The following is a 27,707-nucleotide window of genomic DNA, read 5'->3' as shown; positions in this document are numbered from 1 at the left end:
CAAATTGTTCTCCAGAATGGAGAGTGTCCCAATTTTCCCGCATCCCAATTAGCAGTTGCCATTTTCCTTTTCTGTCATATTAGGCGATCTGGTTGGTGGTTGAAGTTGTACCTGAGAGTTATTTTAATGTGCATTTCCCTAATCAGTAGTGATTTAGAGCATATTTTTTCATATGACCATAGATAACTTTGATTTCTTTGTCTGAAAATTGCCTGTTCATGTCCTTTGACCATTTATCAATTTGGGAATGGCTCTTATTTTTATAAATTTGACTCAATTCTCTATGTAGTTGAGAAATGAGACCTTTTTTCAGAGAAACTTTCTGTAAAAATTTCCCCCAATATTCTGTTTTCCTTCTAATTTTGTCTGTGCTAGTTTTGTTTGTGTAACCCCCTTTTAATTTAATGTAATTTGGATGCCATACCATTTGGTGCATATGAATTTAGTATTGATATTACTTCTTTGTCTATGGTATCTTTTAGCAAAATGGAGTTTTCTTGCTTATCTCTTTTAATTAGATCTATCTTTGCTTTTACTTCATCTGAGATCATGATGGCTATTCCTGCTTTTAAAAAATCTCAGCCGAAGCATAATAGAGTCTGTTCCATTCCCTTACCTTTATTCTGTGTTATCTTTCTCTGTTTTAAGTATGTTTCTTGTAAACAATATATCGTAGGATGATTCCGTTTTTTAATCTACTCTGTCTGCTTCTGTTTTATGGGTGAGTTCATCCCATTCATATTCAGCTGTGATTACTGACTGTATTTTCCTCTATCCTATTTTCCCTCCTCTTTATCCTTTCTCTCTTTTCACCCTGTCACTCTTCAAAAGTGTTTTGCTCCTGACCACCATCTTCCCCAATCCAGCCTCTCCTCTTCCCACCCCATCCCCTTTCCCTCCTACTTTCCTGTAGGGTAAGAAAGATTTCTATACCCAACCAAGTGTCTATGTTATCCTCTTTTTTAGCCATTTCTGATGAGGGTAAGGTTCAAATGTCGCCCATTCCACACCCAACCCCCTTATCTTCCCATCTACTGTAAAAGCTTTTTTGTACCCCTTTTATGTGAGATAATTTACCTTATTCTACCTCTCCCTTCCCCGTTCTTTTAGTTCATCCTTCTTTCTCACCTCTTAATTGTATTTTTTAAAATATCATCCTGTCCACTCACACCCATGCCCTCTGCCTATGTATACTCCTAACTGCTGTAATAAATGATAAAGTTCTTAGGAGTTATAAGTATCATCTTCTCATGTAGTCATATAAACATTAAATAAATAATGAATCAATCCCGTTCAACTCCACAAATACGTGTAATGGTATGAGCCACAGAACTTTGCTCAGCCAATGTCACTCTGCAATAAATTCAGTAATAAATCAAAATATATAATATATGATATACAATATGATGATATCACTATAAAAGCTATAACAAATTAATATAAATACATAGTAACAAATTAATATAAACAATATATCCAGTTATTTTATATTAATTATAAATGGATATAAATAACATATCCCAGTAGAATATCACAAAACCCTAGCTAACTGAATATCATTGTTTGGACAATGGGCATTCTTCATTCACTTGCTTCCTATGTGGCTAATTAGGCTGGATTCTTTTGAGTGCATACGGATCTTATATATGTGGCTCTGCAGTTCTGGGCCTTCAAGTTCCTTAGTGCCAGGCACTAAGTGCTTATGTCATTTCTTCTAGACTTACCATTCTCTGTTTTAAAGTCCCTCTCAGCCATGACATCATACGGTCTAAGGTCTCTTCTAATTATAATGTTCTATGATTTTGTGGATATATTTCTTGCCCTTGGAAAGGTTACAATCTAGTTGGTATAGATGAAAAAAGAGAGATACAATGGTCATAATTTCATCCATGCCCTAAAAATGTTGCATTTTGATGTTCCAGGTGGTAACTAGAAGAAAAATGACAGAGATATTTTCCTTCAGACAAGTGGAACTTGTTACTGTTTCTTAGTGATATGGCCACTTTGGAAGGTGAAACCTGCAGAAGATCCAGAACTTTTAAGAAGATACAAAAAGGTCTTGTGAATTTAATAAACACTTTCTTTATGGGGAAGAGAGATCTATAAACACATGATACATGCAATTTACAGAGCTGAGATGTTGGAATGTAGTAAGTGCAGCGCTTGGCATGGATTGCAGGGGAATGAACTCTGGGGCTTGGGTCTCAGCACGGCCGCTCACTGGTCCTTAGAACCTCACTGGTTCCTCCCCTTAGAAAACGATGAGGTTGAACTAAATGACTTGGTAAATCCCTTTCTAGCTTTGACATTCCAGGCTCTGACTTTCCCCTCAGCTCTAACATTAAAATGTTCCTTCCAGCATCACCATTATGTGTTCTAAGCTTCCTTTGAGTTCTAACATTCTTTGTTCTAAGGTCCCATTAAGCTCTAATATTGTTCTGTATTCTGAGGTTCCTTGATGGTCTAACATTTTATGTTCTAAGGTACTTTTAAGGTCTATCTTTTTTAAAAATTATCAATTAATTCGATTAAATTTTTTTAGGCCATATCCAAAAATGTGTGTCTTATTCTGCATATTAATCCATTTCCTCTGTCAGGAGGTGGGTAGAATGCTTCATCATTAGTCCTCTGGAATCATGATTGCATCATTCAGAGTTCTGAAGTCTTTCAAAATTGTTTTCACAGTGCTGATGTCAGAGTATAAATTGTTTTCCTAGTTCTGCTCATTTATCTCTTTATCAGTCCATATAAATCTTAGGTTTCTCCGAAACTTTCTTTTTGTTCATTTCTTAGAGCACAATAGTCTTCCATTACCTTAATGTGCCATAATTTGTTTAGCCATTCCCCACTTGATGGACTGAAAGCACTATTATAAGTATTTTTGTACATGTCGGTCCTTTTCCTATTTCTTTGCTCTCTTGGGGGTATAGGCTTAAGCAGTTTTATCGTTAGGTAAAAGGGTAGTGTAAAGTCACAGTGTAGTGACTTTCTGGGCATAGCTCTAAATTGCTTTCCAAAGTGGCTGGGGTCAATCCACACAGCTCTACCAACAGTTCATTAGTGTGCCTATTTTCCCACAACCCCTCCAACAATTGTAGTTTTCCTTTTTTGTCATCTTTGGCAATATGGTGTCTATGAGGTAGAACCTCAGAGTTGCTTTAATTTACATTTCTCTCATTTCAATCTCTCAGTCTATGTTCTCTTGTTCAATATTCTGAGGTTCCTCCAGGTTCTAATATTCTGAGTTCTAGTCTATCATGTATGTTCCTTTTAGATTTAACATTCTGTATCCTAGGGTCTCTTTTGAGTTCTAACACTTTTGTGTTCTGAGATTCCTCCTAGTTCTGACATTCCATGTTCTAAGCTTTCTTCTAACTCTAATATTCTGTACTTTTAAGATCTTTTCCATCTCTGGCCTTTTGCATCTCCTTGAGGGTAGCAACTAAATACTTTTTATTCTTGCGTCCTTAGCCGTAGTAAATGTTTACAAATGCTTTGTACATGTTTGTGAAATCAAAATGTGATTCTGTGTAGTGTCTGCAGAGCATTCACCTTGGCCAGGGTAAATAGAGGTCCTGGGGTCAGTTCTTTTGTTCTTTTCTCCCAAACTGTAGGTTCTAGTGTCTGGTCAGCGATGCAAAGAGGCTGGGGATGCAGCAGGAGCCAGGAGTTGGCTGCCTGCAATAGCAGATGGTCTTCCTAAAATAAAATGAAGGGCTTATATTAATAATGGGCTGCCCTTCCCTTACCCATTTTTAGGCAGGAAAATTGTGATGGATTATCTATCCCCATACTGTTTATTTTACACACACATATCTCACATCGGCTGAATCTTTGTCAATTTCAATTCATTTGAATTAAATTCTGTAGTCATTTGTAAGCACCTACTATGTGCAAGGCACCATTCGAGGCATGTTGGGATTGTTGATCATTCATTTCAGTTGTGTCCAAGTCTTCATGACCTCATTTGGGGTTTTCTTGGCAAAGATAGTAGAGTGGTTTGCCATTTCCTTCTCCAGCACATTCTATAGATGAGGAAACTGAAGCACACAGGGTTAAGTGACTTGCCCAGGATCACACAGCTAGTACGTGTCTGAGGCCAGATCTGAACTCAGGTCTTCCTGGCTCCAGTCTTTGCACTCTATATGCTGAGCCACCTACTTGCCCTCACTGAGAATGCTATAATTTTTTTTTAATCCATCCCTACCCTTAAGGAGGTAACATTCTATTGGAGATGATTTCATTATGGAAGCTGGGGGTGGTTGGGAGTAAAATGGGGCAGGAGCACACAGGGTTAATTGCCCTGGGTCCTCAATATTAAGCACTCTGTACTAGCATTTATAACTATTGTCAGCATTGACAATCAATTTTGTCCTAGTCTCCGAGAGAGAGAGAGAGAGAGAGAGAGAGAGAGAGAGAGAGAGAGAGACAGACAGACAGAGAGACAGAGAGATAGTGAGATAGTACGAGTGCATATGCTAGCTGAACTTGGAGGGAGGAGCCATGGGTTCCAATTCCCATCCTACCTACTTGCACGGTCCTCATCACTAAGAGTAGATAATGATATTGGCATCACCGACCTCCTAGGGCACCACCTACCACCTACCTATGAGGATCAAATAAGATAATATATGTAAAGTATTTTGTAAAATGAGAAATACTATGCAGAAGAAGGGATCATTAGCATAAAGCAGTGGGCAGGGCTGGGATTTTCTGGTGGGGCTCATTCACTTTGGTGAAATAGGGGAGCCATCAGAATCCATACATGTAATTGGTAGAGGGTTCTTCCATCTCTGACTGTACACTCGTTATGCCACTGCAGAGATTGCACAGGCTCCTTTCATGGAATTTTTAATGTTAATATGTTATTGTCTCATCGTGATATTATCAGTCAACAAATATCAAGTGACTGCTACATATGAAGCATTGGGTATGCAGATATGGCAGTGAGGCGGTCTCTGCCCCTCAAGGAGCATACATTTTACTTGGGGGAAATAGCAGGTTCACCGATAAGTGACTCCAAGATGTCTAAAGACAAATGGCCAGTGATTTGGGGAGGGGAGTCAGGAAAGGTCTCTTGAAGGAGGTGGTGCTTGAGCTGAGGCTTGGAGGGTGTTAGGGATGCAAGAATTGGAGGGGAGGAGCTGGGCACAGGATGCAGCCTGTACAAAGGATTAGGAAGAGCTGGTGGTCAATCCAGTTTGGCTAAACCATAGAGTTCACAAGAGAGATGTGATGGGTTTTAAATATCAAATAAAGAACTTTATGGTTTTTTTTCCCCTAGGGACAATGGGGAGCCCTTGAAGCTTCTTCAGCAGGGGTGTGATTTGGCAAAGGAGAGAGCACTTGAACTCAGCGACAGAAAACCTGGCTTTTAGTCCTTGTACCCCTTTTCTAGCCCCATAACTTTGAGCACGTTATTTTGTTTGGCTTCTGCTGAGCTTTGTAAACATTGGGAAGTGCTGTAGAAATTCAAACTGTTATTATTGTAACACCCAGCGCACCCTTTCATACATGGGCACCCAGTGTTGAGGCCCCCCTGTGGGTCAGCACCCACTCAGGAACCATCACTCCTGAGCCCCCACCAGGGTGATTATTTTTACTAGTCATCCAGATGGTGCAATGTGGCTACTACTAGATAGATTCTGAAATTTAACTCCTCCCCCTTGCTCTCTCTGTGTCTAGTCTTCCATAGATTTAATGGAAGGCTTTTTTTTTTTCAAACAGGAAGGCATTTTTAGAGCCCTGGTTTCAAGTCTTTATGGGGGGCGATGAAAAACGGAGTGCACTATCATCTTACTACATTTGCTTTCCACTGTCTTCTCCTCTTATGATTTTCTTTTAGAACTCCTAGGACAGCCCATGTATCTACTTCTTTCTTGCTGTTTTCTCCAGTGTCACTGCTAGCCAGATTACTGAGAGTGGAGAGTACAGAATAGGGAAAGAGAGTGTCCTGATTGGTAGAAAGACTTAGAACTCCATGTTGTCCTCCCCCCCTTTTTAAAAATCAAAATTTTACTTTTTTTAACTAATAGAAATCTATTTTCTCTCCTTCCCAAAAAAGAAATAGAAAAGCAAATTTCTTGTGATAAATATGCATAGTCAAGCAAAAAAAAATTCCCTCATTGGTCATGTTCAAAAAATATGTCTCCTTCTGCACCCTGAATCCCTCACTTCTCTATCATGAGGTGAATGCTTCATCGTTGATCCTCTGGAATCGTGGATGTCACTTATCGATCATAATACTTGAAGTTTTCAAAGTTGTTTGTCTTTATAGTGTTATTGTTACTGTACAAATCATTCTCCTGGTTCTGCTTATTTCATCCTGCATCTGTTCATACAAATTTTTCTGTGTCTCCTTGAAATCATCTATCTTATCATTTCTTATAGCACAGTAGTACTCCATCACATTTGTATCCCATAATTTGTTCGGCCATTCCCCAATTGCTGAACACACCCACAGTTTCCAATTCTTTGTCACTACAAAAAGAGCCACTAGAAATGTTTTTGTACTCACAGGACCATTTCCTCTTTCTTTGCCCTCTTTTTGGGTCTAGGCCTAGCAGTAGTATAGTGAGGTCAAAGGGTATATTTCCTTGTCTTTGTCAAAGTTCTTTAGTTGCAGGACATCTCGTGTGACCTCTCTTGCTCTGTTTACAGGGATCCCCTGAGGTCACTCAGTCTGATAGTGCCCATCTTTCTGGGGACTCAACATGTGGACAGTGTAGGAGATTAGCATGTACTGTCCAAAAAACAGGAGGTTGTCCAAGGAAGGCTTTCATGGAGGAGGAAATTGAGGCCTAGAGGGAAATCAAGCCAATGTATTGAGCCAGGGCTGAAATCCAGACCCTTGGGCGGGCTCCCTTTTCATTAAGCTGCGTCAGACAGGCTGATGGAAGGGTGACACTCCACCCAATGCCGTTTATTTCTTCCTTAAAAACACCATATTGGATGAACAGCTTTATATGGGGGTAGTTAATTTCCTAAAAACAGTGTGATAATTTGCATCTCAGCTGAACAGACATTTTACTGTGGCCCTTCAAAAGGAGAGTGGGACTAATATCACTGTGGTCTTTAAGCATTTGCCGTAGGTTTCTACTTGGCCCTATCAGGCAGAACCAGGAATAATGAGTGGAAGCAGTAAAGATGCATTCACTAGAGAGAAAGAAAAACTTCCCAACACATCATGCTGTCCCCGAGTAGAATGGGCAGCCTTTTGATATGGTGGTCTTCCTGTCCCTGAAGGCCTTCAGGCAAAGGCTGGATGGCCGCTTATTGGGGAGGTCTTAAAGGGGATTCTTTTCCAGGTATATATTCAACCAGATACCTCTGAGGTCTCTTCCAGCTCTGAGGTTCTGTGAGTCACAATGCTTCAGTGCAGGCTGGTTATGAGAATGCATCAATGATGGTGACTAGGAAATGGCCTTTGTTGGGTCCTGGCCCTCAAGCTTTAAACTGGATGAGTGAAATCAGGGCCGGTCATTTTGATTTTTTTACATCTTCCCTGATGGGGATGGACCGTTCTGCACACATTAAATGTGTAATAAGTATTTGGTGTTGAACTGAATTTGAATAAACAGATTTTGAAAGAGGTTGCCCCTGTAAGGATTTATTGAATTCCTTTTCACAAGTGCTAGGGCAGATTCCCTCCTGTATCTTGTTAAAAAGAAATCTTGATCTCAGAGCTCCATTTCTTACATTCTCCAGTTCATCTTTTTATATTTTTAAAAAATGTCTTTTTTTTATTGTTTAGGTTACACTGGAGCATATCCAAAGCAATCTTCCATTCCTTATAAATTTCGGACCATAGTAATCCCGGATGCAGAAAGAAAAGGATTTAACAGTCAAAGCAAAAGATTTTATAGTAAACTGGTAATGTTGTTATTTTTGATATTTCCTACTTTTATTCTGAATTTTAGCATGATCAGCATGTCTCATGGGAGCTATTCCTGTATCCTTAGATATGTCCCTTCATCTCTGTGGGCCTCAGTTGCTTTATCTATGATGAGAAGGCATTAGGTCAGAAGATGTTTAAAGTCCCTCCACGCTCTGATTTCCTATATTCTAAGTTCCCTCCCAGATCTGACATTCTGTATTCTAAGATCTCTCTTGGCTCTGATAGCCTGTGTTCTACCCTTCTGTGTTCTAACTTTCTCTGTTCTAAGGCCCCTTCCAATCCTAAACCTTCTAGCTTTGACATTATATGTTCTAATATTCTACATTTCAAGATAACATTCAGTTCCAAAATTTTAAAATTCTACAAATAAAACTCTTTATTATTACTTGGATTTTGAAGCTATAATAATAATAATAATAATGTTAACATTTAGAAAGCCAATTAAAGTACTCAGTGTATATAGATATATTCATATATGCACACATATAGATACATAATTTCTATTTAAATGTATATATGAAATATAAATATATAAAATATATATAATACATATTCATTTAAATATTTTCTATTTAACTATTTGTCCTTTGTTTTGAACACCAGAGGGCAGTGTCCTCCATGTAGCGATGAGTGCACTTTTTAAAAGGATTCATTTTTTGGTATAAAATGAGATTGAAATGTCTTAAATCTTGTAAAAAACAATCTTCTGTCTGCTCTATTGTATGGAGTGGCGCTGTACTGTAGTTTTTGTTACTGAGGAGGCTGAGGCTGTGGATCGCTTGAGTTTAGGGGTTCTGAGCTGTACAGTCTTGAGTCTGAACATCATACCTTCTATGCCAATCAGTACTGGCATCAGGCTGCTGCAGTTCCAGCCTGGGCAAGACAGGGGGACCCCATCTCCAGAAACACACACAAACAAACAGAAAAAAACCAAAGACAAAAAAGAAAAATATAGGGTCTGATAAAATGGGGATGAACCTTTTAGGGATGAAAGTCTTTATCTAAATTTTGTATATTTTGTCATTTATTTTATATCTCTTCATCATTTTATGTTATTGTCCTTCTCCAGCTCCCTGTAGCTGTCTCTTTCAGATCTCCTGTCTTTCCTTGATGTTTCCCCCTCAGGATGCTGACAGTCGTTTAATATGATACAATGCAAAGAACCATTGATGGAAAGGGAGAATATGGAGACTTGAGTTCTATTTCCTGATCTTCTACTGTCTGTGTGACCTTAGTCAGTTCAGTTCTCCTCCCTGGGCTTCAGTTTTCTTATTTTTTAAATGGGGAGGGACGGGTGTCATCCTGCTCTTTAAAGTTTGATCTACTTTCGAAAGTCCCACCTAGCTTTAAAGAAGCTACGACCTTGAAATACAGTGGAAAGAACAATTTGATTTGGAGTCAAATGACCTGGGTTCAAATCCTGACTTTGCACTTTTAATTTAACCTCTTAGTACCTTAGGTAACACTCAGAGGCCGGGTTACAGAGGAGGCACCTGCTTTGCATCTGAGCCTGGTAGCTAGCTCCCCAGACTGATGAAATCACCCACTTGTCTGGACAAATCTTAGAAAAACTGATATATTTTAGTCTTTGGGTTCTCCATTCAGTATTCAGTCTTCCCAGTTCTCAAGAGCTTTCACAATTACTACTTTGTTGCATATTTTGAGATGTGGTAGTGCCTAGCCTCCCTCTAGTTTTCTTTTTCATTGTTCTTGACATTCTTGGCCATCTTCTTAAAAATATGAATTTTGTTATGACTTGGTTAAATTCCATTACAGTCACCTATTGGTATGTTATTATTTTTGACTCAACCTAACCATGAACAGGGGATATCCCCCTACTTGTTCACTTCCCTGTTGATTTCTGTGAGAAACTTTGATGCAGTCTTTGTATAAGTCTCTTGTGCATCATGGTAAGTTAATGCTCCCAAATTTGATATATTTTGTCATTATTTTCAAGGTATTTATCAGTTTTTCTTGGCTTTTGGTAGTGTTATTTGAAAACACAGGTGATTTTTGTCCTATCCCACTACTTCAATAAAGTCATCCATTTTCTCAATTTCTTCTTTTATTTACTGTTCTGGGTTCACAGCGATGCCTAGAGCAGGGTGACTGGCCTATTTCAGTGGGTGGCCCTATGCCACCTTTTTCCTTCTGTCTCCCTTTGCCCCCACTTCCAGGCTTTGTGCCCTGTGGTCTTTGTCTCTCCCTTACTGACTGGTGTTCTATCTCCCTCCCCCTCAAATGAGGACACATATTTACACTAGGCATCGTTTGTGGTATGTGCCCTGGGGAGCAACACTTTATAGTGACAGCTCTACATGAGTTTTCTAGGTATATGTGTTACAATAAGTGTCAGTGGTCCACTGGGGTTAGGTTCCCTGCCCCACTAAGGGGCCCCAATTAGTACTGGGTGAGGCTGAGCTCTAAAGAGGTGGACCAAACCAGGCCCTTTTCTCATTGTCGATGGCTATTTCCAAAGCCACCGTGGAGTCCTGGGGAAAGTCACTTTAAAAAAGCTTAGGTTTGGCTCACATCAGGTCTTCAAAATGGAGTAGCAAGATAGTCCCTATGGAAGGTAAGGGAGACCCGGGGAGAGTTTCATGCCTCACATTCCCAAGAGAAGTAGATGAGAACAAGAGCTCTGTTCCTTGGTGGCCAGTTGTCTTTGACACGGGTACCCCTTACCTCTGTCATGGAGATCAAGGGACCAATAAGGAGATGGCTTTGTCATCCCCAAGCACAAGTCTCTCAGTACTGAACCACACACTAAAAGGGAATCCAAATGCCCCAGTGGGGTGTGCTCAAGCTGGAGCAGATCAGGGGAGCCTCCATCACTCCTCTTGTTGCTCCCACATAGAGTCTGAAGAGACTCTTGCTAATGTTCAAACTTTTAACTTCTTTTCCACTCCTTCTTGTTAATTCCAACATGAATGGAAAGAGCAAACATTCAGTTTTAATGGGAAGGCATCTAGTGTTTCTCTCTTGTATATGTTAGCTTATGGTTCCAGACATCTTTTTTTGCCAGATCTGTGATTTCATTGAGGTAACAATCTCCCAGTGAAGAAATTTCTCCTGTCAAAGTGGATCAGGACCTTTTCTGAAACTTAGAGTCTTACTGAGTTGGTTGAATGACTTGGTGAGGGTCACATAACTGGGATGGGTGATGGATTTTGAACCTGGGTCTTTCTTGACTCCCCAGGCCAGCTCTCTAGCTGATGCCTCTTTTATAATATGCTTTCTCGATCCTGTAATCCACTCTGGTTTTAATTCAACTTTGATCTGTGTCATTATGACCACCATATTTCGCTAACACTGGATAATCCACCAAGAAAGGAACCTCACTGATTCTGTCAGTAGGGGGCAGCAACAAAGCACGGAAATTCTGGGGAATCTGCTTTAACTCTGGAAGGGCCTTCAGAGGACACTGAGTCCAGTCTTCTTTGTACAGAGGAGGAAGCCAAAGTCCTTTCTCTACTATTTTTTTTTTTACCTTATAAAAGGTTTCTTTCCTTTCTACCTTTTTGCTTGTTGAGGGTAAGAATCACCATTGTATTTGTGCCCTTCTCCGCCTCCCCAGATGACTTTTTGAGCCTTCATTAGTATGTTTTACTTTTTCATCCCCCATCCTGCTAAGATCATTGGCGTGGTAGTCAAGACCCCTGGTTTCTAGTCCTAGCTGTTTCTTAAGAATAACCGTGTGGCCTTGAACAAGTTATTTTTCTTAAATTCCTCCTCTCCTGAGTCATCCCAGCTCTAAGATGATTTGTTTTAAGGTCCCTTCTATAGTTCTGATGTGCTGTGTCACTAAAAATTCTGACATAATAGATTAAGTTCATTCGGGGAGAAGGGAGGGCAGAGTTCCCTAGGTCAGTCATACGGTGCCTTGGTTGAGATGTCATTGGGAAGGACAAAGAGAGCTGCATATGAGTCACGGTGGGGTAGAAGGAGGTCAGCCTGCTCTGGTTGGATGTGGTCTCATTGGCATGCCTGGAAGGGTGAGGTTAATACTAGGAGTCTTAGCAGTAGAAGGTGGACCGTAGGACAGAGGGGTGGGACCTTTGTGGTGCCATATGGCATGGGACCAAGGCCAGCTAGGTGGTACAGTGGATAGAGTGTCAGGCCTGGGTTTGGACAGACTCATGTTCTTGAATTCAAATGTGGCCTCAGACACATACTAGCTGTGTGACCCTGGGAAAGTCACTTCACTCTGTTTGCCTCAGTTTCCTCATCTGTAAAATGAGCTGGAGAAGGAAATGGCTAACCACTCCAGTATCTTTGTCAAGAAAACCCCAAATGGGGTCATGAAGAGTCAGACATGACTGAAAGAATTCAACAACAGCAGCGATAACATGGGGCCGATGGAAACACTTGAAGCCCTGGGCTGGGGGGTTGGAGGATGTCCCCTGGATTTTGGTGCCCTGGGGAAAAGCCTGAGTCATTGTACCCTAGGGCAGGAACCTGAGGCCCCAGGTTCCTTTACCCCTGCCCTAGATACAGCTCACCTTGGCTATCTTTAAAATAATTTTTTTAATTTAACAGAAATCTCTTTTTCTTTCCCTTCCACCCGTCCTCCCCCAACGGAAGAACAAAGCAAAACAACTAATCAAGCAAAACAAATTCCAGCATTGGCTGTGTTCAAAAATGTCTCTTTTGTTCTTCACCAAGTCCGTCATCTTGATGTCAGGAGATGGGTAACAGGTGTGATGATCAGTCTTCTGCAATCACGGTTCAGATGTCTTAAAGCCTGTTAAAGTTGCTTTTTCTTTGCATGTTATTGTTATTGTAGAAGTTCTCTTGGTTCTGCCCACTTCACTCTGCATCATTTCATACAAGTCTCTGCAGGTTTCTCTGAAACCGTCCCCTGTGTCATTTCTTAAAGACAAGTGTGTTCCTTTCCCATAACGTGCTCAGCCGTCCCCAGCTGATTCGCCCTCACTTTCTGTGTTCTAAGATCCTGTCCAGCTCTAGTATTCTATGTTCTAGTATTCTGTTCCCTTCTAACTCAAAAATTCAGGGTTCTAAGGTCCTTTCCTGCTCTAACCTTCTGTGAATTTCAGAAATTAAAACTCTGCTTACGTTTTCCTGAAGTCAGTCAAAATGAGGAAATCGATTTCCGCTTTTTGTTCCCCGTGATTTCTGACTGTCTACTTGCTAAAGTCTGGCATTGCCTTACATTTGAACAGTGCTCCATGGTCTGTGAGATGTTTCGACATTCTTTGCCTCATTTGATCTTACCAGAAATGCTGTTAAGTCGAGAGATGGGCCTTTATTACCCCCATTTTACAGATGATAAACTCAAAGCCAAAGACCTGAAGTGGTTTTCTGGGAGTTGCCCAGCTCATAGTGGGCAGAGCCAGGACTCAAATCCAGGGCTTTCAACTCTCAGGCCGGTGCTCTATGCACCAGGACACGCTGTGCTTCTGTAGAAAGCTTCTGGATTTCCAGGAGATCCACAGCAGGCTGCCTTCCCTGGTCTGGGGAGCCCTCATCCATCCTGCAAGGCTGGTGTCAGAAAAGACCTAAGCCAAAGAGGATGAGGATCTGGAGGGAAGCCACTGCCAGCTCCCCTTGCCATCCTTGTGGGCATTTTCCAGGACTTCCAGGCAATGAGCCTCTGAATTCTCAAACATGGATGCTGGGGGGCCTGGGATTTCAAGTTATCTCCTAAAAGTGCTCTTGCTATTCAGAAGATTTCCTGCTGAAGTCAACTCTCATGGAAGTGAGCTAAGCCACAGGTGATAGTGAAGTTAGAGAGGAAAGTCTAGATTTTCACAAGCTTCTCACTTCTCAGGCATTCCAGTTCTTCCACTGACTACCAGTGTGACCATGGACAAGTCACTTCTCCCTTTGGAGCCTCCGTTTCCATGGAGGGAATTGTCTTAAATTTTTTGTGTTCATGGAACCTTTGGGCAGCCTGGTGAAGCCTGTGGATCCCTTCTCAGAATAATGATTTTAAGTGCATAAAATTAAATATAAAGGATTATAAAGGAAACCAATGGTTAAGGAAAATAAAGATTTTTTTCCCCATCCAACTCCATAGACTCCCTGAAAAGTCCTCCATGGACCCAGGTTAACCCTTGGATTTGATTATCTCTAGTCTTTTCAGCTCTTTTTTTCTGGAGGGGGGAAGCAGGGCATTTGGGGTTAAGTGACTTGTTCTAGGTCAAAAGCTAGTATGTCAAGTGTCTGAGGCTGAATTTGAACTCAGGTCCTCCTGACTCCAGGGCTGGTGCTCTAGTCACTGTGCCACCTAGCTGCCCCCCGCTTTAGCTCTTTTAATCCATGTTCTAACAAGTTCTATTGCCTCTGGTATTCTATGTTCTAAGTGGCTTCTTTGTTCCAAGGTCCCTTATAGCTCTGACAGACAGTATATTTTTAAAGTCCCCTGCAGCTCATAGGTTCAACCTTCAATGCCTTGTTTTTCTCTTTCCTTTTTTTTAACCTTTTCATTTTCAAGGTAAAGAAACTGAAGACTTTAATTGACTTGATCACAATTACGCAGGCAATAAGCCCTGATAGTTTTGGTTGTGAGGTTTTTTTGTATCTCTGAGGCAGCTCTGCCTCACTTAAATCAATTCACTCACCCAGTCAAGACATCACCCATAGTGTCTTTGGTCCTCCTCCTCCTCCTCCTCTTCCTGCTCTTTCTCCTCTTCCTCCTCCTCTTCCTCTTCCTCTTTCTCCTCCTCCTCCTCCTCCTCTTCCTCCTTTTCCTCCTCTTCCTCCTCCTCTTCCTCTTCCTCCTCTTCCTCCTCCTCCTCCTCCTCCTCCTCCAAGGAGGAGGAAGAATTTCTTTCTAACTCCATTTCCTCCACCATGAGATGGAGACGGTGATCATCATAAAATCTAAATGTTTTAGAGCTGGTGGAAATTTTAGAATATCATCTGTTGCAGAGAAGGCACCCGTCTATATTAAGAGGAAGCTCTTCACTGGAACTTCCTTACCCTGAGAAAATCACAGGTCCAGCCTCATTCCAGGCTCTAACAGAAAAGGTAGTCCAAAATATAGGAATCTGTGTTATAGAGTCATAGAATGTCAGAGCTCAGAGAGGCCTTAGAACAGAGAATGTCAGAGCTGAGAGAGGCCTTAGAACAGAAAGTGTCAGAGCTGGGAGGGCCCTTAGAACACAGGATGTCAGAGCTGGGAGGGCCCTTAGAACACAGGATGTCAGAGCTGGGAGGGATCTTAGAACACAGAGTGTCAGAGCTGGGAGAGTCCTTAGAACAGAGAATGTCAGAGCTGGGAAGGTCCTTAGAACACAGATTTCAGAGATGGAAGACACCACAGATCCCAGAATGTTACCTCTCAATCACTTCTATCAGCCAAATCTGAGTTCTTTTGGCACTGAAACAAGATGTCCCAACCAGGCAGGCCCCAGGGCCCAATCCCAATAGATGTGTCTGACATGTATCCTATGACAGACAGCACTAGGCCTTAGGATATGTTGTTTTCTGGTGGTTAGAACTATGTAGTGGAGGGTTCCAGTTCTAGATCTTTCACCAACTTGCTGTATCATCTTGGGTAAGCCATTCCTCTATTGTATCTCAGTTTCCTTATCTGTAAATTAAGGGAGTTGGACTAAATGTTCTGGTGAGTCCTTTGAAACTTTAAGTATTTTGATTTTAGAAATGATTTTCAAATCCAGAGGTAACATGTTAGGCACATCAGGTGGGTACTGTATTTGGAGTCAGGAGGCCTGAGTTCAAATCCTGCTTTTGATATTAACTCACTATGTGACCCTGGGCCAATCACTTGGCTCTGAGTCTCTGTTTCCTTGCCCATAAAATGGGGATAATAACACCTGAAGAATGTACCTCATTGGTCCTTTGTCCCCCTCTCCCAGGATGAGGTCTTCCTCCTCACCAAGGTCTTTACCTTTACCCATACAAGCGATCCTATTTGGTCCCCATCTCTGCCAGCAAACTGCCCCCTCTACCAGCCCCTCTCACTTCAATCTTTCCCTTCCTGTTGGCTGCTTCCCTCCTGCTACAAACTGCCCACGTCTCCCCTGCCATCAGAAGCCCTTGCTTCATCTGTCCCTGCTAGCTGTCACCCCAAAGTTGTCCCTTTCCTGGCTAGATTCCTTGACAAGGCCACCTACAAGAGGTGCCTCCCTGCAGAGTGGCCAGTGCCTTCTTCACTGTGAAACCCAATGGCCTATTTTCTGTTCTCATCTCTCTTTTCTCTTCTGCAGCCTCTGACCACTAACAGTCCCCCTTCTTGAAACTCGCTCATCTCTAGGTTTTCAGGACACTTCTCTCTCCTGGTTCTCTCCCTGCCAGTCTGACCCCTTCTTCTCAGTCAGTCAGTAAACATTTATTAAGCACCTACTATGTGTCAGCCACTGGGATAAGCACTGAGGATACAAAGAAGGGCAAAAGACACTGCCTGCCCTCCTGGACCTTACAGTCTAATGGGGGAGACAGCTGGCAAACAGCTGTGTACAAACAAGCTATAGACAGGGTCGATAGGAAAGAATGAAGAGGAGGAAACCGCTAGGATCAGGAGGGTTTGGGAAAAGCTTCCTGGAGAAGATGGAATTTTGGCTGAGGCTTGAAGGGAGTCCAGGGGTGAAAATGAGGAGGGAGAAGTTTGTTCCAGGCATGAAGGACAGTTAGAGAAAGTGCCTGGATTTTGCAGATGGAGCACTTTATGGGAGGAACAGCAAGGAGGCTGGCCAGCTTCACTAGATCAAAAGAGAATATGTGTGCACATATATCTATCGTCTCCCACCCCCAATAGAACGCAAACTCCTTGAGGGGAGGGGCTGTTTCATCTTTGTTTCTCCAGTGGTTAGCACAGTGACTGGCATGGAGTAGGTGCTTAATAAATGCTTGTTAATCAGTTGGACAAATGTGGCAGGATTCCTTTTGAAGTCCCCACTGATTTCACATGGAGGCATGGGGATAGAGGATTCTGGGGCAGTTAGATGGTGAAGTAGATAGAACACCAGGCCTGGAGTTGGGAAGACTTATATTTGTGAGTTCAAATCCAGCCTCAGACACTTAGTAGCTGTGTGACCCTGGGCAAGTGACATCACCCTGTTTGCCTCAGTTTCCTCATCTGTAAAATGAGCTGGTGAAGGAAATGGAAAACTACTCCAGTATCTTTGCCAAGAGAACCCCAAATGGGGTCATGAAGATTCGGGCATGACACAACTGAACAACCACAACCTGGGGTTGGAGAATGTTCCCAATGAGGGGTGGTGTGGGGTGTTTCTATTGACTGTCATCTTCATAAATGCTCAACATACCAGTATTGTTTAATCTTTTGTGAAACTGCCCAATGTTAATAACTGTTTACTGATTAACCCGCTAACACACCCCACAATCTCAGGGGAATGTCAGTGACAGAGAGATAACTCGGGCACTTTCTTGAATCAGCCACATCTTTGGAGACAGTCACTCAGAGGGTTTGATAAACTGCATGTTGAAATAAGCGGATGGGAACTGGCTGCTCTGCGAAGCATGTCGTGTCCCCGACGCTGCCTTCTGGGGCAGGTATTGATGGTGAGGCTTGGCCACAAAATGCCCCCATCCTGTCCAGGGTTTTAAATCTCTTTGTGAGCCACAGGACAGAACCTCTCTGTTAAAAAAAATGGCATATTCCGCTTTAATTTCTTTTAAAACTTTTCTTTTGAAAAATTAGTCTTTTATTGAGGTATTTTGGTTGTGTTTTTTAATCACCTTCATTTCTGAATACATCCCTTCCTCTTCCTTATTCAATTTTAACAGATTTTTCAAAAGGAAGGAAAAAAGCAGCCCAGAAAAACTAATTAACTCATCAGCTATGTCTGACAATACGTATAGTGTTCCACATCCATGGTCCCCCACCTTTGCAGTTAAGGGAGGAAGGTACATGTTCCCAGCTCTTTTCCGAGGCCAAGCGTGATCTGTTTTAGTTTCTATAGTCAGTTTATGAAAGTGTGTAGGATGGCTGCAGGGACTGAGTTTAACAAGTGTTCAAGAGAGCAAAATTGGATGAAAATATATTTAACAGTTACATAGCGCTTACTCTGGGCCAAGCAGCTAGGTGGCTCAGTGGCTAGAGCACCATGCCTGGAGTCAGGAGGACCTGAATTCAAATCTGGCCTCATATACTGACCCTGGGTGAGTCACTTCACCCTATTTGCCTCGGTTTCCCCATCTGTAAAATGAGCCGGAGAAGGAAATGGCAGCGCCAGTATCTTTGCCAAGAAAACCTCAGATGGGGTCACAAAGAGTCATACACAACTGAAATGACTGAACAACCACAAAGCATGGGCCAGGCACTTTGCTTAGTGCCTTACAAATATGATTTCATTTGATCAAGGAATCTACAGCGCTGCCTGGTATAGTATCTACAGGGCAATGAATTGGGAGTCAGAAAGACTTGAGTTTGAATCCTGCCTGATACTTGATGTATGAACCTGGGCCTCCTCGCTGAGCCTCAGTTTACACATTTGTAAAATGGGAATAATAATTAACACTGTCTCATAGGGTTGTCAAGTGAGGGTCAAATGAGATAATCTTTAAAAAAAAACCAAACAACTTTATAACTCTTAAAGTATGATCTGCATGGAAATCAGTCATAGAATCCTAGAACTGGAAGGAAACTTAGAATACAGATTATTTTTAAAAAATGATACAAAGTGGTCATGATGTAGTAGAGGCAGCAATTAAACTTGGAATTAATTAGTGAGTCCTGAGTTAGAATCTTGCTTCTGACACTTAGCTAGGCGGTCAAAGTTGTGTTTTCAGTTCACATTCTACCTTCCATTCATTGGGTGTTACAAACCTTAGGACAAGGTTCTTCACTTCTCTATGTGTCAGTTCCACACTTCTCCCTAGAAAACCTCAGTTTCCTCAGCTGTGAGATGGGGGTGATAATAGCACCAATCACTTAGGGTTGTTGAAAAGATCCATTGAGATCCAAGGATCATAGGCTTAGAGCTGGAAGGGACATAGAGGTCCATTGGATGTGACCTCCGCATTTTACAGATGAGGAAACTGAGGTACAGAGAGGTCAGGTGACTTGTTCAGGGTCACACAGCCAGTATCTGAGGGAGGATTTGAATTTAGGTCTTCCTGACTCCATGCACAAAATGTCCCACTTCCCAAACCTTAAAGCTCTCTATAAATGTTAGCTATAGCCATTAGTAGTATTAGCAAGAGTACTGGCTTGCACATCAGAGGGCCTGGGTTAATAGCAGAGCCAAGCTTTTATTTAATACCTGTGATCTTAGACAAGTCATTTAAACCCTTTGGACCTCAGCAAAATGAGGGGTGTGGCCTCCCCTCTGTTCTCTTCTGTGCATTTAAAAATGCTTCAATAACTCTCTTCTTTTTCTTCTTCTTCTTGGCAGTCCTGTCCCTCCCTCCCCACAGCCAAATGAAAAAAGAGAACAAAAACCAGATCTGTATGGTCAAGCCAAACAAATTCCCACACTGGCCATGCACAAAAATGTAGGTCTCATTTTGTACCTTGAATCAGTTCTCTGCCCATTCTTCTCACTCTCTTAACTATCTTCAGTCGGGCCTCCAGCCTTATCATCCAGCTGGGACTGCTCTTTCCAGAGCTGCCAATGGACTCTTTATGGCCGAGTGCAATGACCTTTTCTCAGTCCTCGTCCTCCGTGACCTCTCTTCAGCCTTTGGAAACTGCCCTGCATATTCTCTTTTCTCTAGTCTTTCATGACACTGATTCTCCTGGTTCTCTTCCAGCCTGTCTGACCACTCTCAATTTCTGAATCTTCTCCTAAGTCAAGTGTCCAGTAAGCTAGCCACGTTTGTTTCCCTTCTCTTTGTCCTCTTCCCTTCTCCAGGGCCAGGCTTGGTCTGCCTTTGCTTCCATAGTCAGTTTAGGAATGTGGTAGGGTGGCTGCAAGTTTCAGCTGCTACTGAATTTGACAAAGATGAGGGTGTTAGAGCAAAATTGAATTAAAAAATATATTTTTTTATTCCATCAGCTCCTATGGATTCAATTATCAACTCTATGCAGGTGATCTTCAGATCTCTTTATCCAGCCCTCATCTCTCTCTCCTAACTCCCGACTTCACATCTCTGCCTCTTAAACATCTCCAACTGAAAGTCCCATAGACATTTTAAACTCAGTGTGTCTAAAACTGAATGCACCATCTTTCCCGCTAAATATTCCTTTTTTCCTAACCTCCCTCTTACTGCTCAGGGCAACACCATCATCCCAATCACCCAGGTTTGAAACCCAAATGTCATCCTCAATCCCTCACTCTTCCCCCATCCAATCTATTGCCAAATCCCATTGAATCTGCCTTGACAATATCTCCTCCATAAGTCCTGGACACTGCCATCGACCTGGCATGGGGCCTTGTCAACTCATGCCTAGATTATTATAATTGTCTTCTGGTTGGTCTCTCTGGCTCAGGCCTCTCCCTCTTCCACTGGTCAAATATGATCTTCAGGTCTGACCATGTCTCCAGGTTTGACCATTGGTATGGGAGTCTCTCCTTATTGGCAGAAATCAATGCCCTGTGCCCTGTGCCCTGTGAGGTGAAGGGTGGGCTGGAGTTGTTGAGAGCAGGAGAGAAAAGAGCTGTAGTTTCTTTACTCTTGGGAGTCTCTCCAGTTTCTTTGGGCTTTGGGTGCTCCTGGCTTCCAGCTGCAAGAGAGAAGGTGAAAGAGGCCAACCCCAAATCAGGTGGCCGAAGGGAGACTGACTCTGGGAAGGAGCCAACATGAGATAAGCTCGTGGTCTCCACCATGTCCTTATCCCCACCTTCCTACACTACATACTTGGGGAGTTTCCCCTTGGGTGAGATCTGGGATTCACTCTCATGGTTGAGCTGAGTTATCTTGTTCCCTTCACTCTGTACTGTCTAGTCTACATGTACTTCCTTTGATTTCTGGTTTGTTACCCACTTGGATAAATGGTTTCTTTGCTTCCTGCTATGTGTATTATTGTGACTGGCCTGGTGGAAGGAAGGACCTCAGGCTTTCTATCGAAGGCTCGACTCCCTTCCTTTCCTCCCTAGCTCTTATCGAGACTTCTGACACAAAGTAAGAGCTTGATAAATGTGTCTTCAGTGGCTGATTATCAGGAGGTGGATAGCATACTGTGTCATTGGTCTTCTGACTCAGGTCCCTCAACTAATTCTCAAAAGACTTTCTCCAGTCCTCAACAATATACTGGTCAGTGTTTTCTGGGTACACTCGAGGATGGCAATGCCCCTTTGAAAATAGGATACTTAGAATGGAGCCCATCACCTCAAGTGTGGTCTGATGAGAGCAAAGGACTGTGGGATTGTTGTCTTCTTTATTCTTTTATTCTGGACATTTGACTTTTGTTTGTCTCAGATTCCTGCCATTTTTTGGGGGAGTAGTGGAACTGGTTTCCTTTGCAAGCTCTATTTCAGACCCATTAAAGCCAGGTCTAGGAGCTGATCCAAAAGCTCCATGTTTGGGCCTGCTGATGTGGCCATTTGTCCCCATTGCTCTTTCCTTCTCAACAATTGGCCTCCGTAGCTGCTGGAGGAACCACGCTTGTTTAAGGAAGTGGCTCTCATCAATGGAGCTCATTCTGGTTTTCCTGGTTGCTCCCTTGGGGCTCCATCCTGCCTTTCCCATTTGGCACCCTCTTTTGTTTTGAACAAAAAAAGGAGTGTTTTCCTGCCTGAATCATAGCTGCTGCCTTTTGCTTCTCACCTGTGATGAGGAGCATGGAAACCAAGCTGCTATAGACAAGATGGGCAGAGGGACAAAGTAGCAGGAACAGAAGGGGAGGAGGGAGGAAGGACAGAATCTTACTGAAAGGTGGATCAGAGATCCCCAGGAAACTAACCTTCCAAGGACAGGGCTAGGAGGTCATTTAGCCCAACCCTTCGTTTTTACAGGGCAGGAAACTGAGGCCCAAAGAGGTGAAGTGGCTTTTCCCAGGCAACATACAAAAACAGCCAAGATTTGAATCCAAGTATCTCTAAGTCCACTGCTTGGGGACAACCAACATGTGCTCAGGAAACAACTCTAACTAAAGGGAATTGGATAAGAATAATGTTTCCTGGTATTTGTCTATGTTCTTGAAGAATTTCTCCAGTGAAATGGGCCAAAAGCTGGCTCAATGTTAATATTATATGTTTTCCTTATATTTCATAAACTCATAGAATGCCAGAACTGGGAAGGCCCTTAGAACACAGGATGTCAGAGCTGAGAGGGCCCTTAGAATAGAGAATGTCAGAGCTGGGAGGACCTTAGAACCCAAGAGTGTCAGAGCTAGGAAAGAGCTTAGAACATGAATTATCGGAGCTCGGAGGGCCTTCAAAATACAGCATTTTGGAGCTGGAGGGGACCTACTGACCTCCCTGATTTCAATAAGGCAGACATAGAGGCCTAGACAGGTGGAAGGACTTGCTCACAGTCTCAAGGCCATCAGGGACAGACCGGGCCCCAGAGCTCCGGTTTCCTGACTCCCAGTTCAGTGTATTTGGGTGGGAGCACAAGAGTATCTTTGACCACTGCCAGACCCCACAAGGAGAACTTTGGGCCTGTTATCCCCCTCTGCCCTCCCTTCCTGAGAAGACCTCTGGAACATACCAGTGGAAGGCATTCTTATTGTTGTTATTAAAAATAGAAAACGGAGCCATAGAATCTAAGTGCTAGAAAGCTCCTTTGCTTCCTCTTTGGGTCCCCAGCAAATAGCAATCTAGCCTCTGCTTAAATGCCCCTAGTGACGGAGACCCCACTGCCTCATCAGGCAGTCCATTCTATTTTTAGACAGGAAATTAGAAAGTTCTTTTTCATATGGAGCCTAAATCAGCCTTTCTGGAACTTCCATTTGTCTTCCCCCCACCACCCTGCCATTCTTCTAAACTTTCTTATGTCCTTACAATCATCCAGTTTTGTAACCTCGGTTCGAACCTTGACTTGTCTTTCTCTCCCTCTCACCCCATCCATCCACAGCCATGCCGCTTCTACCTCCAGGACATCTCCTTCATCTATCTCCTCCTCCTCTTCATTCACACACCCATCTTCCTAATTCAAACCCTTGTCCCCTCCCTTCTGGAGCATAGTCTTTTAATTGGGTTCCCAACCTCGGGCCTCTCCACACTCCCATCTTTCCTCCTTGCCAGAGCTGCCAAAGTGATTTTCCTACTGCATAGGCCCGCCAGGTCTCTCCCCTATGCAATAGATTCCATTGGCGTGTATTAAGTGCTTAATATGTGCAAGGCATCATGCTAACTCGTATACATGTGAATATTTACATAATTTGCACAAAATGAATTCAAGGTAGTTATAGGCAGGAAGGTGCTGGAGGGGAGGCATCAAGAAAGGATTCATGGGGGCAGCTAGGTGGCACAGTGGATAGTGCACTGGCCCTGGAGTCGGGAGCACCTGAGTTCAAGTCCGGTCTCAGATACTTGACACTTAGTAGCTGTGTGACCCTGGGCAAGTCACTTAACCCCGATTACCTTGCCAAAAAAATTAAAAAGGATTCATAACCCTTGAGCCAAGTGCCATTTGGGCTGAGTCTTCAAGGAAACCATGAGACCTGACTCTCTAGTAAGCGCTTAAACGCCTGCTGGTTGATTTGTTGATTCTACCATTTGTAGAGCTCTGTCTTCTGGGGCCGAGCAGAACAAGTTTAATCCTTGTTAGACCCATTCATTACCCTGCGGTCTGACCTAGCACCTTCTTAGTCTTAGATCTAGGATATTAATCTCTCCTCACATTGTTCAATTCATACCATTCCCTGCGTGGACACTTGCCCTGTGGGATGGTCCAGACCTTTTAGTTCTTTAACTTCAGCCACCAACTGGTTATCACCAACAGTTTGACCTAGAGGTGAAAGACTTCATTTTATGACCCTCCCAGGAATCTGCCTGCCAACCCCCCTGTAGTGGTCCCAGATGTTTGGCTGTCCCATCGTATCTCACCAGAGCCCAGAGGACAATCTCCACCTCCTTTCCCCCCTCCACTCCTGCCGCTTAGACAGCTACACACAGCACCATCAAACTCGCTGGAGGCTGGAGGTCAGGCCAGGGATGGGCCTGTATCCCAGTGTCTAGCTCTTCTCCCTCCCTCCCTAGAAGCTAAACACAAGCTCCAGCAGAATCCTCACTGCCCATAAGCCTGAATCAGAGAGCCCAGTGGCCTCCTGCACATAACACAGCACTGTCTTCCTTCTGGGAGGGCTGTGGGCGTAGAGCATCCCTGCTCTACAGATGCTACTAGATTAACCAAGGGACGAAACAGAGCCTGCCTTGGGACTTGGACACCCGGGTTCTCTACTGTCTGCTGAATTAAACAATTCAATTCAGCTCCATTTTAAAAAAAAATCATTTTATTAATATTAATAAAACCAGCAGGTTAGAAATAAAAGGATGGTTATTTGCCCATCTCTTTTAGACCAAAGACAGCTGACACAGTTTAACAAACATTTATTGACATCTACATAGTTCTTTGGGGCGGCTAGGTGGCGCCATAGTGCACAGAGTGCTGGGCTTGGAGTCAGAAAGCCTCATCTTCATGAGTTCAAATCCAGCCTCAGACATTGACCAGCCGTGGGACCCTGGGCAAGTCACTTAACCCTGTTTGCCTCAGTTTCCTCATCTGTAAAATGAGCCAGAGAAGGAAATGGCAAACCCCTCCAGCATCTCTTGAAGAAAACCCCAAATGGGGTCATGAAGAGTCTGACATAACTGAAAAATGATCCAACAATGATCCATAACTTTAGGATTTCCAAGGCCCTTAATCTCTCTGCAGGTTGTGTTACTTAGTGGATAGGACCCTGTTTTAGGAGTTGGAAGGTTATATGTGTGGAGTCAGTTGGAAGGGACTTCAGAGGTCATCTACTTCAATCGCCTCATTTTAGAGATGGTGAAACTGAGGCCCAGAGAAGCCAATCAACTTCTTCTAGTTCACACAGCTTAGGTCGGATGCAGACTGTTGTCACCCCATCTCCCAAAGCCTTCCGCATCCCCTCTAAATTCTAGTGCCTTCTCTCTTTTAATTACTTCCTATTTATCCTGTACATAGATTGCATATACATCTTTATTTGCTTGTTGTCTCCCCCATTAGATTGTAAACTCCTTGGGCAGGGCAGGGATTATCTTTTGCCTCTTTTTGTATCCCCAGTGCCTGGCACATTGTAGATGCTTAATACATGTTTATTGACTGACTCCAAAGTCCAATTCTTTCTACTGTCCCAAGCCGTACCCTAATTCTACCTCTTGTTTCAACAATTATTGACAGTGTGACATTTTAGCACATCATTTCTTCTCGCAAAACATCAGCTTATCCTCTCCACAGCATCTCTTCATCCCTCCTCAAGCCTTCCATGGTTCCCCTCCCCCACTTCTCTTAGCTGAGAATTTTGCCTCATATTTTACAGAAAAAATTGAGGCCATTTGCTGTGAGCCCCTTCTCCCCTCCTCCTCATCTTCTATCGCTCGGATGCCTTATACCACTCCTTCCATCTGGGTCAGACTGGACTGTCAAGTAATAATTCGGGAAGGATTTCATGAACACCTCCTGAGTACTAGCTGGTTAGCATGTAGGATCATTGGATCTCCAATGGCCTATAAGATCTCTAATGTTCTATGACTTAGAAAATACTCTAGCTAGGAAGGGGATTCTTTTTTTTTTTCATTTTAAAAAATTAATTTATTTTTAGTTTTCAACATTCACTTCCATAGGATTTTGAGTTTCAGATTTTCTTCCCCTCCTTCCCTTCCCCCATCCCCAAGAAGGCATGCCATCTGAAATGCATCCATATTAAACATTCTCACATTAGTCATGATGTAAAGAAGAATTAGAACTAATGGGAGGAACCATGAGAAGGAAGAAACAGAACAAAAGAGCAAACAGTATGCTCCCATCCATGTTCAGACTCCAAAGTTCTTATTCTGGAGGTAGATTTTCCGTCGTGAGTCCTTTGGAATCGTAGGACAGGGATTCTTAACCTGAGGTCTAGGAGCTTTTCAGAAAAATTTTTAAAAATACTTTGACAGCTATATTTCAGTATAATTTATTTCCTCTGTAATTGCCCGTATTTAATTGTATGTATTTAAAAACACTGTTTTGAGAAGGGGCCCACAGGCTCCCTCAGACTGCCACACCTGATGGAGGGTGGGAGGAGGAGCCCGTGACCCACGAAAAGTTTGGGACTCTTGCTTTAAGGAGAGTCTGTGGCAGTATCTGAATGCCTAGTAGTTTCCTGACCCTGACCCTCCCTCTCATGCTTGGGTGCAGTTGCGAATGTCATCTCGGAATCCTCTTCCTTCTAGGCTCAGGCCTGGTCATGCCAAGGAAAGTGTACTGGCTTTGGAGCCAGGAGACTCCCATTCAAATCATGACTTTGTCATTTACCATCTATGTGACCTCCTGGCCTCTGTTTTCTTATGTGGAAAGTTGCGGGGCTGCACAAGATGGCCTCTGAGGTCCCTGTCTGCCCTAGGTTCACCATACTGGTGCCCCTTCCTCCACAGTGCCTTTCCCGATGACCCACAAACCTCCATACTCAGATTTCTAAGAGCATTTTTTTGGACCTCTCCTTAGCTACCACCACACTCATTCTCATATTCTTTTCCCTAACACTCCCAGGAAAATGCAAACTTGTGATGCTTTGTACCTCTGGGATCTTGCAATAGGGCCCTTATGTATCAGCAGAGGCCCTTACTATTTATTAAATTAAATAAGCATCTGGAGGGTGGAGATTTGCATCAGGGATAGGGAGGGGCCCTGCTGGCATGCCACAAACTGCCCAGGGAACTGGCAGGGGTTAGCCCGAGAAGCTTCAAATATGCGAAGGGCTGATGTGGAAGAAGAACTCAGTTGTTTTGCTCAGCTCCAGAAGGTGGAACTTGGAGGGGTGGGTAGAAGTTACAGAATAGGCTGATTTGGGCTTGATGTTGGGAAGAGCTTCCAAACAGTGGGAGCTGTCCCAAAGAGGAAGGGGCTGCCTGGGATTTTTCCACTGGATGTCTTCAAGCAAAGACCGGATGACCGATTACCACTGTATGTTATACTGAGGGTACATGTTCAGGTTCTGTGGGTCAGACCACTTGCTCTCTGAGGTCATTTTCAAGTCTTGAGTTTCAATGATTTTGTAACTATTTAATTTTTTAAAAATTCTCTACTCTGATGGTACATAAAAAGTACCTGGTAAATACTCATTGAATGGAATTATCATTAATCTGTAGTATGCCTTAAATGAATGATCTCTGGACTTGAAATTAGGAAGACTTGGGTTTGAATCCAGCTTCAGACAACTATGAGCTATATGACCCTAGAGAAGTCCCTTAACTACTCTGTGCCTCAGTTTCCTCATCATCAGAATGGGGATAATAATGGGACCTACCTCCCAGGGTCATTGTAAGGATCAAATGAGAAAATGGATTGTAAGGAATTTCGCAGAACTTGTAGTGCCCTATACATGCCGACCATTTCCCTTTTAGAAAAATTAACTGTTTGTATCGTCTATCCCCTTTAATTCTTAGTCTGACTTTCTTCCCTCCTACCAAGAGAGCCAGCCTATATAATAGAGAATAAGAAAGAAGAGGAAAAACATTCAGCAAAATTATCTAGGATATTGGAAAGAAAACAGATCTGTAGTGTTCCATGCCCGTAGACTGTCACATTGGTGAAGAAGGGGAGGTGGGGAAGTGCCTTCTCATGGCTCTTCTTTGGGACCAAGCTGCATTTTGTTCAGTCTTTTCAGTCCCGTCCAACTCTTTGTGATCCCATTTGGAGTTTTCTTGACAAAGATACTGGAAGGGTTTGCCATGTCTTTTTCCAGATCATTTTCCAGATGAGAAACTGAAGCAGACAGGGTGAAGTGACTTGCTCAGGGTCACACAGC

At 43.0% G+C, this 27,707-nt stretch overlaps 1 protein-coding gene across 1 annotated transcript in view; it reads left to right on the top strand.

Annotated features, from left to right (window-relative positions):
• Positions 1-1,995: 1,995 nt before the first annotated feature.
• Positions 1,996-27,707, top strand: part of STPG1 (sperm tail PG-rich repeat containing 1) — a 78,846-nt gene continuing 53,134 nt past the window's right edge. The window contains exons 1-2 of the mRNA XM_036747785.1: positions 1,996-2,056; positions 7,754-7,872. Coding sequence (XP_036603680.1) covers positions 1,996-2,056; positions 7,754-7,872 — 180 coding nt within the window. The remainder of the gene's footprint in view (positions 2,057-7,753; positions 7,873-27,707) is intronic.

This window comes from Trichosurus vulpecula, chromosome 2, assembly GCF_011100635.1.
Source record: "Trichosurus vulpecula isolate mTriVul1 chromosome 2, mTriVul1.pri, whole genome shotgun sequence".
NCBI classification, from domain to species: Eukaryota; Metazoa; Chordata; class Mammalia; order Diprotodontia; family Phalangeridae; genus Trichosurus; species Trichosurus vulpecula.
This window is presented reverse-complemented; position numbering and strand designations above follow the sequence as displayed.